This window comes from Colletotrichum scovillei (genome assembly GCF_011075155.1).
Source record: "Colletotrichum scovillei strain TJNH1 chromosome Unknown Contig00010, whole genome shotgun sequence".
Lineage (NCBI taxonomy): Eukaryota > Fungi > Ascomycota > Sordariomycetes > Glomerellales > Glomerellaceae > Colletotrichum > Colletotrichum scovillei.
The window spans coordinates 4,822,078-4,836,771 of NW_023336268.1; the positions used below are offsets into that span (position 1 = coordinate 4,822,078).

The window sequence follows — 14,694 nt, forward strand, 5'->3', positions numbered from 1 at the left end:
CTAGATTTGGCTTCCCATGTGGGTTTGGAAGCTGCAAGCTCCTCCATAGTCTGGTGAAGTCATGGTTTGATCCGATCGTTCAATTGAGCGACTAAGTCTTTCGCCTGGAAACAACCTATATAGCCTCGTCACCCCACGATCATGGCAGCAGACTGATTCTATACTGCTCATACTCGACCAAATCATTCTTCTTTCGCCGACATGCCCCAACCTCACTTCAAAGAAACACATAACGTGCAATCCTATGCGAAGTTCTATCAAGAAAATGAGCGTAGACAGACACAACGCGAAGAAAAGAAGCGTCAACACAAGCGTAAGGAGCAGCGAAAGCAACAGCAAACATCAACACTGCAATCAACAGCGCTGGCAACGTCACTCGAGCGAGATACAGTGGCCTCAATTGTGAAAGAGAGTCTGGCCTCAAGCCACAAGTCGGGTACGCTCGCATCATATCCTTCGAGGCATTGACTTACAATAAGCAGATGCTTCTCCCGACTTGTCTCTTAGTATCGACGAACCGGATCCCAATCTGAATGGGACTTTTGAGACAGTCGAGTCATACACTGGCCATATGGGTGATCTCGCACATGCAACCCAGCCTCTTTTCTCGATCCCCGAGATCGATGGGTCTACAGCGGAAACCGCCAAATACACCACACCTGATGGAATCCAGTCTTCGGAACACTGGTCGCCTTGTGCCTCTGTACACCCCCAGCCTCCCACAGGATTGGCCTCACAGGAAGTCGCAATTGCCTTTCAACAAGACAAGCAGCCCCTCGCTCCCGATCCAGTTAGGTTTTCAACCGGGCAACTCCGCCTAGCACGTTGTGTTCCAGATGACGTGAACGAATGTGAGAAATCAGAAAAGAAAATATGCAAGACGATATCCTAAACTGACAGGAACTCTCACAGACATTACCCAAGACAAGGAGAGGAGCGAGAACGGCGATACCTGCGAAAGCAGTGATGACGATGGCTCAGCCAACGACAACCACGGGAGCTCTGATGATGACGACCCCGATTCTGAGAGTTTTTCTCCGGACAGGGCGGTTCGAGGACCTCAAATTACGGATCAACACTGGCCGGGGACTTTCTCAACAAGCAATTCGGCCGCGCCCGACCCCGCGAAGAGCCTAGTATACGCAACAAGTTCTGTTTCCAATTCCTCTTGCGTTGATGTCGCCGCTTCACTGAACGTAGCGGAAGACTGTCAGCCAGACATTTTTGCGCTTCCTACTCCATCCTCAGATGATGCCTCCGTCTCACAGCAAGGTGGTGATGCCGTCACCAGTAGGAGAAAACGAGGTCACGAGGCAAGCGAAGATGGGCTTGAGAGCGAAGGTCTTTGCCTTCCTAAACGAAAGAGATCACGAAATCCCACTAAGGCAACTGCAACAAAGACTCTTACAGCGAGGACTTTGCGCGCACTCCCTTCTCGAGTCTTGGCAGAGAAGCCAGGCAGTAGGGGTGTCCCAGCCCAATTCGAAAGACATATCCGGCGCTCCTCAAGATCAAAGCCATGGTCTCACGGCTCTAGCCCCATGAGTTGTCATGATGTTCAGTCGCACATTGATAGGCTTCCCTCGTTAGACGTGGACAGTACCTCAAATAGAGGGAAGCGGACGAGCACACGGCGGGGACGACCGCAAATTATGCCTGAGATAATTTTGCCGGGTTCATCTCATTCCAACCATTCTTCAGGAAAACCTAGTCATCAGAAGAATGGACAAGCTTGCCTTCCTCCTGCCGCCCCCACAGTGACTTCATCCTCAGTCACATGTCACACCTGTGGCTTCTCTGCAGAGCATTTGCTACAGATGAGCGATATTGTCGAGGCTCTCACTCGAAGTGGGGCTGAGCTATCTGGCAATGCAAGGGGATTAGGCATACATCAGATGTTCCACGGGTATGTCAGAGATTATGCTTCGAAGAGGCTCCCACACAGCGCAATCATCACGGGAAGCAGCGACCCCTTAAATGGAGCAAAACAAAAACAGACATGGGAAGCAACTGTCGGGCTACCAAACTCGGAGATATTTCAAGATGACGAAAGCTCAGATGAAAACTCTGAAGACAGCCACAGCGAAAGCGCAGATGTAAATTCCGATCAAGGTGACAACCCTGATGTTCCTGAGCAAAAGGGCAAGAGACATAAGCGTTTTCGTTGGACGACTTTGGACGAATTACGTCTGCGCGCATGGGTTCAAGAGGAAAAGGATTGGTCGTGGATTGCTGGTAAATTGCAGCGAAGCGAGCAGGCTGTCATCCAGCACTGGGCGATTATGGTTAAGCAGGGCAAGACGGGAAGCAAGTGAGGTCTATCAAAAGTTAGTAGTGCCCCGCCCTTAAAAGGTGTTTGGGCAACCCTGTTAGTTTTCAAGAACCCCGTAAGTTACTCTCTTCTGCCTGTCCACAGCAGCAACCCAGAAACTGTAAACTCTAGCTTTTCGTCGACCTTGGTGGACGATGGTCTTCCAACTATCAAAGTTGAAGATGGCAGTATTTAAATTCGCATCTGAAGATAGTGACGTTGCTAGTCCCTGATCCCTAGTCCAACTGCCCATCATGAACAACATCCAGACACCAGAATTCTACCTTCAGGCATGCCTTGCGCTAGGCCACCAGCCTCACCACTTCATCCACAATCAACCGAGATGGTGGTGGCTGCTGCTGAGAGGCCTCAACTTCAACCGACCAGGTCGACCTCTTGTAGCTGGCGGACGGATTCCGCAGCGAACCAAACCAATAGTCTTCATCGTGGGCCTCAAGGCCCTGCTTCACGAATCGGATATACCTCATCCGGAGCAGATCATCGACGTTCAGGATACTCTCAAAGACATCCTGGCCCAAAGCAAAATAGGGCAACCAAGCATGTACCAAGCAGAGTATCTCGAGTACTTCAACGCACCAACACTGCTGATGTGGGAGCAAGAGGTGATGGACTCGATTCCTTGGTTGTGGCTTTGGAAGGGTTGACAGGGGGGATCAGCTAGCCTATCGGGATGTGCAAACCTAGCTTGAGTAGTAATGTATCCTATCAAAGGACGAAAGTCCACACTAAATGTAAACCATCCAGAGGAAGTGAGTCCTATCTGTGCGGGACGTAATTAAATCGTCTTCCCAAAAGGGGCAAGGCGACGGAAAGACAACAAGATTGATTGCGGACTGCATCTAGAATTGCCTGACCTTCCCCGAACCACTCTTCGACCAAACGAGGTTCCCATAAGTATGAGCGACATACTTTCTTATCGCCTCTGGAATAAACATACTCCAGCCACATGTCATGCTCGTTGATTTTCTGCACAACATTTGCTGCGGATGAGCAATACCGTATAGACTCTGATTAGGAGCAACAATTACTTGGCTAGCAGTAGGGAATGGCCGTGCTCAATCTATTCTCTACATTCATTGCAACGAGGAGATTTCCGAATGATAGAATAAGACTGTGAAACAGTAATGCCTAATATGTTACACTCCGATACAGTCACGGGTGACGGAAGCTCAGACGCCAACACCAGGGACGACAGCAATAGCGACGTCCAGAGCGTTGGTTCGTGAGGGAAGATTCTCATGGATTGCTGTTGAATTGCGGCGAAGCGAGCAGGGTGCCTTTCAACACTGCTATCATGAAGAAAAGGGAGGAGGAAATGTGAAAGATATGAGGGAAACATTGTCTCACAGGCATCCTGTACTGTCTCTCAGATGACTGAAATGGATGTAATTGACCTATTTCTGCTACGAAAGCAGCCGGATCTCGTGGTCTTCGTGGTTTAATTTTCTTTCTTTCTTTTGTACATTTGACCGGCTCTATTGTCTCCTGGCCTGAGAGTTCGGCGGTAAAGTAGTAAGAACTGACCGCGACAGGTCGATAATGGTTTGATGTTCCGCCAGGCGAACTTCTGATGTTACATAGCCACGGATATTTCCGCAGAACCAGATCCCACGAGTGCAGGATGTAGCGTTGGCGCAGTCGGTGACATCAGTCTCCCGGACGTAACGGGCTCCCAATAGGTTCACGGGTCCGTACACTCACGGGTCTCCCGTTAGTCAGCAACATCCACTGTATTTGGCCGTCTCAGCAGGGGCTGGGGCGGTCTCGTTGGGGACAAGATTTTGCACTCCTTGTGTGGCCTTCTAAATGGCATTTACTACATGTAGGCAGTCGTTTCTCCCCCTTTCTTTCCAACCTGTCCAAAGGCCCATGTTGAGGCTCATTTCGAGGGCCTCGAAGCTCGTTTCGCGTTTGGTCCCGCGCCACTTCCCGCTGCCGATCTTGAGATTCATGAATGTCTAGGGAGTCGAGATCGTCTTGAGACTTGCAGTTGTCTTTAGTGTCGTGGTTGTGTTGAGAGAATCTGGCTTCCCGGTGTTTGAGAAGCCAATTCTCGCTCCAATCTTCCTTGCCTAATACCGAGAATTGGCAACCAGAACGGAATCGATTGCATGAGTAGGTGATTGTTGATCGGCCAGACCTTCCAATAGTCGACCTTCGCACAATGAATCTATAGCCTCTGATTGCTGCCAAGATATGCAGACTGACCAACAATTCTTCTTGTGATGAGTAACACGCTTGAGGGGGAAGGTCGTTGAAATGCATCGGTAGAGATATGATGGTGGCCACCTTGTGATTGATTGTTGATCAGTGTTGAGACGGCCAAATACAGTGGATGTTGCTGACTAATGAGAGACCCGTGAGTGTACAGACCCGTGAACCTATTGGGAGCCGACGTAACGGACAGGTTTAATCAGCTTTGTGTGGCTCTCACGTGACTCTGAGTTTGGGGTACGATAGTTGTCGGGGCGACATAAACCAAACGTGACGAAACATATCCAAACAATCCAGATTGTCGAGACTCAAGGGTCGATTTGATTGATCGCTAGGTTTGTGCCTCACATATGTCGGGTCAAAATGGAAGATGAACTCGCAAAACTACGACAACAGCTTCTGGAAGCGCAGCAACTTCGCAACGAAGAACAGCGCCGACGCGAGGAAGAACAGCGTCGACGCGAGGAAGAACAACACCGACGCGAGCAGGCTGAAGAACTCGCGAAGGCGGCACAACCCCAGACCCTTCCAAAGTATCTCGCATCTTGTCACTCGCTCAGCCTCGCCATTGAGGTGGTGACCGATCGCTCCTTGACTACGAAAGGCGATACGACCAACCCGACAGGCCGGATTTTCCCTCGACGAATCATTCCATGGGATGACTTCGCGACGAGGCAACAGGAGATATGGGATCAACTCTCAAATTCCCGCACGTTCGCTTCGAGGGCCGTGTTCCCATCGCCGCATCAATTAGACTACGTCAAGTCTTTGATCAACCCGATCAGCAGCGAGACTGGCCTCCGGAACTTCCAGCGCGATACGGTCGAGAACGCGGTTCAGAAGCTGGTCGGTGAGGCATATAGCGATGCGCAACTCCGAATTGACATCGGCTTGCAAGGGACCGTGACTTTCGAGAGCCATACGAACCTCGGTCAGACAGACGAAGCCCTATCCGAGCCTATGGAGCAATTGTCCATCGAGCGAGATAATATCGACGCTGCGGCAATTCCCTCAAGGCTACCGAGCCGCAAGCCCCGACGAAGAGCTAGGGGCAAGGGCAATCGGGCAGATCAGTTCTGCATATACCGCACCTCCGACGGCCGAAACAGTCCGGCCCTGGCGATTGAGTACAAGGCACCGCATAAGTTGCGACGCGACGAGGTCGTCACCGGTCTGGAGTCGGAGATTAGACCCGAACGCGACGTAATAAATAAGGACGGTGAGGGGTTTGGGTTTGCGTCAAGATCGCTTGTTGCAGCTGTTGTGACCCAGCTCTTCTCGTACATGATCGGTAAAGGCATCCAGTATGGATATGTGTGCACAGGAGAGGCATTCGTCTTCCTGCACATTCCGGACGATCCCACCATCGTATACTATTCCGTGCGCGTGCCTAACTTGGATGTTCTTGATGATGACGACGATGAGAACAGGCTCCATGGTACAGCCGTTGCACAGGTCTTTGCCTTTATCCTTCAGGCTCTGCGTGCTGACCCGCCCCCACAGTCCTGGCACGATACTGCCGCGAGTCTCGACACCTGGGCTGTAGAGTACGACGACGTGCTAAGGAACATACCCGAAACAGTGCGCAAGGATAAGGAGGCGCGCATCTCTCCGTACAAGCCTCAACGCTGGCGAGGGTTCAAACGCTCGCCGGTTCAAACGCGGTCTCGGTGCAAGCAATTCGACGGCAACGCAAAGCAGCGGGATGGTAGTGGTGACGATGAAGAAGGAACTCCTCCCTCACCAACGCCGACACGACTGATTCTCAATGGCGAAAAGGCTCTCGCGAAGTCGGGTGCGGGCTCGGCCGGTAGACAGGCACAGGAGCACCGACATCATAGCCAAGGGAAGCAGATGAACATAAAGGATCGTCAGTTCTGTACGCCGCAATGTCTGCTCGGATTAGTGAACGGCCGGCCCCTGGATGAACGCTGCCCGAATTTCCAAGATCACGGACATCAGCACCTAAACCGACTGGACTTTCTGCGACTCATCCGCATTCAACTAGCCGAAGACCGTGGTTGCGATGCTGACGTCGTACCACTTCACCTGTCCGGCCTTATCGGCACACTCTTTAAGGTCAGGATGTCCTCCCATGGCTACACTCTTGTCGCCAAAGGCGTTGAGACACTCGACTTGGCCCTCCTTCGCCGCGAGAAGAAGGTGTACGATAAACTCCGCTTGATTCAGGGAAAATACGTTCCCGTTTGCTTGGGGCGGACTAATTTAACCCTGCCGTTGTACTACGACAGTGGCGTATACAAGCATGTCTTGTTTCTCAGTTGGGCCGGAAAACCTCTGTTTGACTCTACCAATCAAGCAACCAATGCAGATATTGACGCAGTTACCCGGGCGTATAAGAACCTACATCGATTAGGTGTTCTTCATGGCGACGCAAAATTACGCAATGTCTTACGCAATGAAAGTACAGCAGGTCAAAGTATTGTGGTGGTGGACTTTGAGCGGGCGGAATTCAGTCCCCGCTTACCTCTCGGTTTGTTCAGTTCGAACCGTCAAAATAAGAAGAGGAAGCGGGGGATATTGGGGAAACCAACTGCATCAGACAGCCAAGGGAGCAAAAGATTTGCGGAAGAGCTAGACTCCGTGGTGTGTGACATGTCGAGATATGTGGACGCCGGACAGCGGGAGACAGCCGTCAATGTCGCCAGGAAGGTGTAAGCTTTTTTTCTAGAGGGTTAACCGTTCTAGGTTCTTGTTAGGTTGCATGTCTGTCAATGCCGGGAATAGTATTGAGAAGACAGCTCACGAAGCGTCTAACCTTGGCAAACCGTTGCAAACGCGATCCTCTCACCGGCTGCAAACATGCACATGCAAACACAACTACCTCATTCTACCAGGGGGCTGCACTTGCATTGGTGTGTTGGTTGATATTCAATCAGCCAATAGCCTTTGTCCTATTGTATTCGGCGTTGTCATGCGTACGCCATAGAGATTCCGGGCGGGCTCTCCACCGGTACCGGCATCGATACCGGGGAGGTTCCCAATCCTCGAACCATATTCTGCGACTTGAAGACGAGAATCAAATGGCCGACCATGTGGCTTTTCTGGCTCATAGGTCCGAATGATTTGCGGGGATTGCGGCAGTTCGCATTGAGGAGCAGCCAAACCATCAAGGACTTATCATACGACTTGCTCGTAACGAACTACAGCGAACAGAGGAAGTCGAAAGTATACGGGGTCTACTTCGGGTTCTGAAGGACTCCGCAAGTGAAGGAATGTTGGCTGTTCTGGGTGAGGTTCGACAGTAGCTGAGTAATCAAGGCCTCAAAAGAAGCACTGTAGAAGAACGACTCTTCGATGAAGCACTAGCAATCAGTGAGAATCGGGTTCTGCAGAGATGGATGCCGTCCTAGCACCCTGCACCATCTCACTGCAGTGTGAAGCATAGACAGAAGAGGGAACCCTCGAGGCCTACATGGTATGCAACGCGCATGTAAGAGGTCTCTCGAAAGTCCGCCAAAGCCGTCATCGCAATCATTTCGCATTGTCCTAACTTGCATTACCAGGGACGAGAACAGGGCTCTGTCAACTCTGACGGGCACTCAGTTTCCCCAGCTCCAAATTGATTCTGCCACTCCCAAAGCAGTTTGACCCCACTTATATTTCTGCCGTCCTCGCGGATCTGATTCCCAATTCAGCGTTTCTGCCATACCCAGTTCAATTCTGCTATCTGCATGGGTTATTGCACCTATCAGCGAGCTTCGATGCATTCTGCCGCCCCGGTTCTATTCTGCCAGCTCGAACTCTGCTTCTGCCGTTCCTTCTTAGGATTCTGCCGTGTTTTTCTACCGGCCGTCTAAATCTATTCGCCTTCCCAATTACGGATTCTGCCCCCCTGACATTGATTTTCTGCCGCTCTCAGCCGTGCTTTTCTGCCCGCCTGCACTCCATCCGTTTGGGGAGACGTTTCTCTGTTCAAGTCGTTTGTCATATATCCGTGATCCTTGTTTCGGCCGATGCGGCCAAACGCAAGCTCTGTTCTTCTTCACAACATTGTCTCAGTGGCTCATTGGGCTCCATACGCGTCCCTCGTGCCAATTGACTACTATGGTATCAGGCCAAAGTAAAATCCCCTGTCGAGTATCTGTGGCGCATTTGGTCGATTATCTAAGTAGAGGTACTCCGACCTGAACACGATGGGCTTCAGCCAGTCGAGCTGCCCAGGCCAGTGGGTCACTGCCCGCAAAAATATGGCCAGGAGTTCAACTTGCCCATACAACCATCGTAAGTCCCAGACAGAGCCCTCTGCCAATTCCGTCATGATCACGGCAACGGACCACATCTAGCATGAAGTCTACTTGGCCTTGGACTGAACATCTGTGTCAAGGCACGATGTAGCGTTTACGGTGCTTTGCTTACTGATTACTGGTGTCTCATTTTGCTCGTGTCTACTCCACCCGCATCTGCGTATGGAGTATACCGAACCTGACAAATGCTCTTTCATGTACCGTAATGAAGCTTTGGCAAGAACATATCTACCGAACGACGATAGAACCTAAATGTATCCCTAAAGGCATCTGAATTAGGGACTAGATACCAATAGAGCGAAGGGACGTGCTCTTCCAAGGCGCTTTGCAAGCTTGAGCCTGCTTTACCCAGCCTTAAAATCCCTTGGAAATGACGCTGGTGGCATACTGTACGTTGGCCTCTCACTGTGCTGCAGGGCGCCGCAGGAGGCTGGCCTCACGGGCCCAGTTTCAAAGCCAGATGACGCCAGCGAAGTAGACAATCTGAGTACCGAGTCTTGGCGTCCAAAGCAGCAACGCCTAAATCTGGGCGGCGACCGTTCGTTTCACGCTGCCATCCTCAGATCTTTCACATACGATGCCCATCCTCACCACACCTGGTTCACAACTCTAGCTGCATCGTTATTGCGCACGGTGTAGTTCTCACCCAGGACATCACAGTTTTTTCTGCCCCCAGATTCGGGTTACCATCAGATGGGTAAGAACGAACACCCACGGAAAGGAGTGGCGGGGAAATGCCACCCGGATCTCACTTGGCCCGGGCGTGACGCGTGGATGTGGGAGACCGTGATGGACAGCCGGGTGATTCACTGTGTCAAGCATCCTGTGGAGCCATCGGACTCCATGGTATCCAGCGCAACAGGTTGCGAGCTGGTTTGTAGCTATAATTGGAAAGCTAGCCAGGATCTGAAGATTCACGTACCCGGTGAGCCTCAAGTACCTGGGGACAATACTACATGACTGACTATCAGTAGGCTTTGCGGCGGTCTTGCAGCAGGTTTCCTTACCAATTACGGTGCCTGAAGATCAGGCTACGCGCTCGATGAATGACAGCACGGCGCGTATTCCTGAATGCTCTTTTGAGCCGCTGTTTCGCGCCACAGCATCGATGAACCCGTCATTCCGTTTTGACAAAGTCGACATTTTGGTGAATAGAAATAGTCTCAGAAAACTTCTGGACTTCTGCCAAGCGGGGCGACAAGACAGCTTTCGAATCAATCTGTACCTGGTTCACCGCAACCTGATTATCGAGCGTTGCGAGAAGACCGTCAGCAAGCTAATGGGCGGTTCGCAGAATTCTGGGTGGGGCCGGAATTTCGAGCGCACCCTCACTCGATACCCGTTGGGCTAGAAGACAGCACGGCGCATCACCGAGCTCTTCGATACCAGCTGAGAGACCTCACGTGTGTCGTGCGTTTTGAGGTAGATGCATGCTACGAGCGGAAGGTCGAGGAGGGCGGTACTTCACAATCGTTGGCACGCGCAATGAGTCGATTGCAGACCGATGATAGCCAAGGAAGGAATGCTTCTGCCAGCCAACAGCCAACACAACGAGTGCCGATGGCTCAAGCGAATGCCGCAGAAGTCAAGACAACAGCCAGACGCAAGAGCCCGGGGGCATAAATGCCGCAGCTTTGGTTCGGCAGAACGCCCTGGCTTATCCTCGGACAGCACACAGATGGAACCTTTGAAAACCTGAGAATCACCGACCGGCGGCTCTGTTTGCGGGTTGAGAGGAAACGCACCAACTCGAACTTCGCAAGTTGGCTGCGGTCTTGGCACAACTACGCGAGGCCGTCCGGGAGAACGGAGGCAAGTTTTGCATTGCGATCCATGAGAAAGCCACAGAGACGTGAACTATTAAAGTGTACCCTTCATGCGTTGCGAAAGAGGCTGTTCCGGAAAAATTGAAGGGCGACCTCTGGAGGTGACAGGGAGCGGTTTGCAAGACAGCGGTTCACTTACACCTTCATGAACTTAGCCATCTTCCTGCATTCTAGGAAGGGATGTCGAGCCTTGCCAGTACTCGCCCAAAGATCCATGCTTGTATTTCGGCTGTTTGCGGGAGGGGGCGTTTCGTACCGTAAAGTTGCGCTGGGTTGCTCATGCTATGGGGATGGCGGCAATCATGCCTCTTACCTGGTACGCCGAGAGCAATCAAACTAGAGGCCAAATATTGAGCAACTGCCGTACGGAGGTCGGCATGCTTGACGTAGGCTTCCACCTCTGCAGAAGGCTCCGCTAAATGAAAGGAAAGCGTCTCGGACTCGCGCTAGTCAAGCCTCACGAGCACGATCGCCTCGCCTGTCGTCAAGAGACCGTGCTCGAGTAAGCCTTCGATCGTATAGTGACAGGTCTGCGTGTGATGGCGGCTGCGGTGAGCCTCTCCGCGTGATACTGAAACCGTGCGTCTGGGTCAACCAACGTTGATATTGTCTTCCGGTCTACCACTTCCTCGTGTGTATTCATCGAGCACAGGTGCTGCGCAGGAAGTTGACGCAGTGATTTATGCTCGGGAATATTGAGCATCGAAGAGCTGCTCGAGTCGTCATCGTCTTCGATTCGGCAGACGCAGATCTAACGGTCCGTAACTGTTGGAGATCGACTTGCTATTGTGCGTTGTGGAGGGAGGTGTCGATGTGATTCGCGTTCGACGATCTCCGCCGCTGCGTCGCTGAGCGCATGCGGGTGGTTCTCGGAGACAAGTCCGTTGACTAAATCGAACGCACTTTGGACTTCTTTTGCCTTCTTGAGCTCGTCCATGATTGTTTTAACGGGGCCCTCGACGCTATATTTCGGAAAGCACTCGACGGCCTTCTCGTCAGTGGTCTTGCGCTTCGCGATCCTGCTTTCTCGGCCAGACAGGAACGATGTGCTCTCGAAACCGCGTCGGTCGGCGGGGAAGTGTAGTAGTGGGTGCCGAAGGCGATGCTCTGTTGGCGCGAAGTCGAGTTATGGGCGGAGATTGGCGAGACACAACCTGTTCCGCGGATTTGTGATGGAGCCCTAAGAAGTTAGTGTACGGTCTGTTTCGACGGTGAATTTGGCAGAAGCCAGGGAATGACAGGCAGGGATGTGTCCGTTGAGTGAAGTAGACTGGGTTTGTTGCTCTGCCGCCTCGGCGTGTTCTTGTTCTCTGTCAGCACGTTCTTACGCAGAAACTTGGCCAAATCCTCGGCACCTCTTGTTCGGCTCATGATGTCCCTGATTGATGTGGTTGATAAGGTGTGCATTAAGTCAATCGAAGGCTGGAAAGTGGTAGGAAAGTGTTTAGGCCAGCCTGTAGCGCAGAACGGATCTTGCTGTATCGCTGAGCAATCCCCAGCGTCCTTGTCAGCGGGTAAGCCGTCTTTCCACGAACTAGACCATCCAAAAAGGGGCGTCGTTGCACCGTAACTCACGTGCGCTCTGTACATACATGCGTGCGCAGAAAGGCCTGTTGACGCACGAGCCACATGCCTCGCCGGTCTGACGTAACCACATCATAGTCGTTTTGCCGACTTATATTCGTCGGCGCCTTTCTAGTATTGAGTGGAAGTAGAGATTTCTTCGGGTGTACCTGAGCATTTCAAGATCACCATGGTCAAATGATTCATACAGACTCAGCTGAAAGACTCGGACGGATCAATTGCTAGTATGTCTTGGCTAATGCATGAGCGAATGGGTCTCCATTCGTGTCTTCTAATCAACCGCGAAGCGGCATGAAACCAACAAAAAGCAATAAGTCAATTTGAAGTGCAGTAAGTATATTGCCCACTGCCTTTCCTATAGAGACAGCAAGCATCAGGGGACACGAGGAGAGCGACACACCGAGTATACACACCAATTCGGGCAATACAGTAGTAGATATACAAGGAGAATGGGGCATCATTGCAACTACAATCCTCCGCCGGACAGCTACATTGTCGCACTCAACCGCTACCCACGCCAGATTAACCTTTGACGTCGCATCGAGATATTCTTTCCGCATAGTCCAGTGGCGATCTTGTCACAGGAACCGGGTAGATCGTTTTCTTCCAAGCCTTAGCCTTAAAGGTAGCCTTGAAGGGCTATGATGTGATTGAACTTACCAACTCAGCGCGAGATTTAGGGAAATTGTGCTCATTGGAAGACGTGTATTCATAGAACCTGCTTTTGAAGCGGACTTGGACGTACACATCGGCCCCGTACCGTCGTCGGATCTGCTCACAACGCCACATGATGTTTTTGACTGCTTTGTCGCAGTTCTCGTTGGTTCTATCCCTTTTCTTTGGCTGCTGCTGACGAGAAGCCATGATTTTTTGGGTAAGGGCTGCGACAGTACCGTATTGTTGACGTACCATAAAGTAAAAAATGAGTCTGCTTCATCATCATCTCGTCGTTCTACTCTGCCCAATGCATCCCTTTTCAAGTAAGCATACCGCATGAACGCGTGAGGCACCAGGTGGCAGTGGAGCCGCATCTGAGTCTATTCTGTGATTGCTAGTTTCCTAAACTTTGTCGCAGCTTCTTCGCGAGGGCAGCCAAAATTGGCTTTTGATGCATCTGCTAGCGGGAAGAACGTGGAGTCACCACTTACGGATATTAGCAAGTAGGTTTGGACGCGGGTAGCCCGAATGACGGGATCCGACAGCCACCCGAGAGGTAGAACAAGAAGCCATACCCGTTGATGTAGGACCAATTGCATGTGACAGACAGTTATACGCACTTTGTTGCTGAACGGACAGAGCGTAGACAAAAGAGTCCACTTGAAACACCACAATGATGAGCTTTTCGTTTCTGACCATACGGCGCGAAGAAGCTTACCATCATTTGGAGGCGAGAGGGACTTTGATTGGAGCCGTCGACGAAAGCGAAAGAGGCATAACTCGGACTTTTTGTCGTCTGCTGTGAGTTACACGGCTGCTGACATTGCTAACCAAGCTCATATATCCGCACTCATGGTGTTTGCACCGGCCATTTTGAAAAGGAAGAACTTATCTAGGCGGCATATTGTATGTGCTGTATCGTATGATTCAAAGATACAATCAAACAATGCATCGCATGGCGACAACCCAAGACCAGAAAAGATGAGCGGAAGGCACAAAAGATGACGCATAAGCTCATGCTGACACACATACAAATCGAGCCAGAAAATCTAATACTGTATTATTTATATGCCCACCACGGATCGTACGGATAGGTTCTAAATCGGTGTGTATGTGGTGCATCATGAGCCTGGCAGACCAGACTATGAGCCTTTGAGAAGCCAGACAGGATTCAACGATTTATAAACATCCTCCCTTATCACCATAGTCGTGCGTGAAGTTGATAATGTCAAAATTCACATGTTGACGAGTCTGCGATCCTCACGAGAAGTTTGCATTCTCATATACGGGCCCATAGAACAGCCTTCCGCCAATCACTTGCCTTTGTCTTACTCTTCATGGAGCGCCTCGATGCGTGTCCATCATAAGGAGATCTGGCGATACAACTACAGCCACCACAATGACCTCATATGGTTGGTGAGTCTGGCCTAGGGATACCGCACTCGGCAGACCTCGCGTAAGGATCATTCGAGTTCCAGTCGAAAGAATTAGTAATAATCACGCCATCGCGGCTGGCTGTCCTGAGATGGAGCGAGCGTTGTGTGGAGGCTTTCCCGTAGACGTGTGCCACTCTATACGAAGACATTGCCTCGCTCTCCTTGGTTGGATGTCGAGCCGCTGCAGAGCAGACGGTCTTGATACCAGCCGCGATGTCTGGGGACGCTATGCTAGTCGGAAAGCTTGTTCCCCGATGCGAATCGCCTTGTACAAATCCCTTTTCCTTCTTGATACTGTCGCTGTCCTCATCGGAGTCGCAAAGGAGGAAGGTCGACACATGTTCTTGTGGAAGCCTCTGTCTGTGAGGCGTTTCACT

General features: G+C 51.4%; 3 protein-coding genes and 1 further gene across 3 annotated transcripts; 3 read left to right on the plus strand and 1 right to left on the minus strand.

The window, feature by feature from the left end:
• Window positions 1-201: 201 nt before the first annotated feature.
• HER10_EVM0010118 (uncharacterized protein) lies at window positions 202-2,976 on the plus strand (the record flags this gene model as incomplete). The annotated part of the gene is made up of 5 exons (XM_035479587.1): window positions 202-436; window positions 483-851; window positions 913-2,311; window positions 2,417-2,499; window positions 2,552-2,976. 5 exons carry the CDS (start codon window positions 202-204, stop codon window positions 2,974-2,976), a joined length of 2,511 nt encoding a protein of 836 aa, XP_035328404.1.
• A 1,800-nt stretch (window positions 2,977-4,776) lies between these two features.
• Window positions 4,777-7,365, plus strand: HER10_EVM0007945 (uncharacterized protein). Its single transcript, XM_035477483.1, has one exon. It carries the CDS (start codon window positions 4,910-4,912, stop codon window positions 7,223-7,225), a length of 2,316 nt encoding a protein of 771 aa, XP_035328222.1. The 5' UTR covers window positions 4,777-4,909; the 3' UTR covers window positions 7,226-7,365.
• Window positions 7,366-9,588: 2,223 nt separating this feature from the next.
• HER10_EVM0009785 lies at window positions 9,589-10,437 on the plus strand.
• Window positions 10,438-12,746: 2,309 nt separating this feature from the next.
• HER10_EVM0007135 (uncharacterized protein) lies at window positions 12,747-13,088 on the minus strand (the record flags this gene model as incomplete). Its single annotated transcript, XM_035476701.1, has 2 exons — window positions 12,747-12,842; window positions 12,885-13,088. The coding sequence occupies 2 exons, from the start codon at window positions 13,086-13,088 to the stop codon at window positions 12,747-12,749; spliced, it is 300 nt and encodes a 99-aa protein (XP_035328150.1).
• Window positions 13,089-14,694: the final 1,606 nt, after the last annotated feature.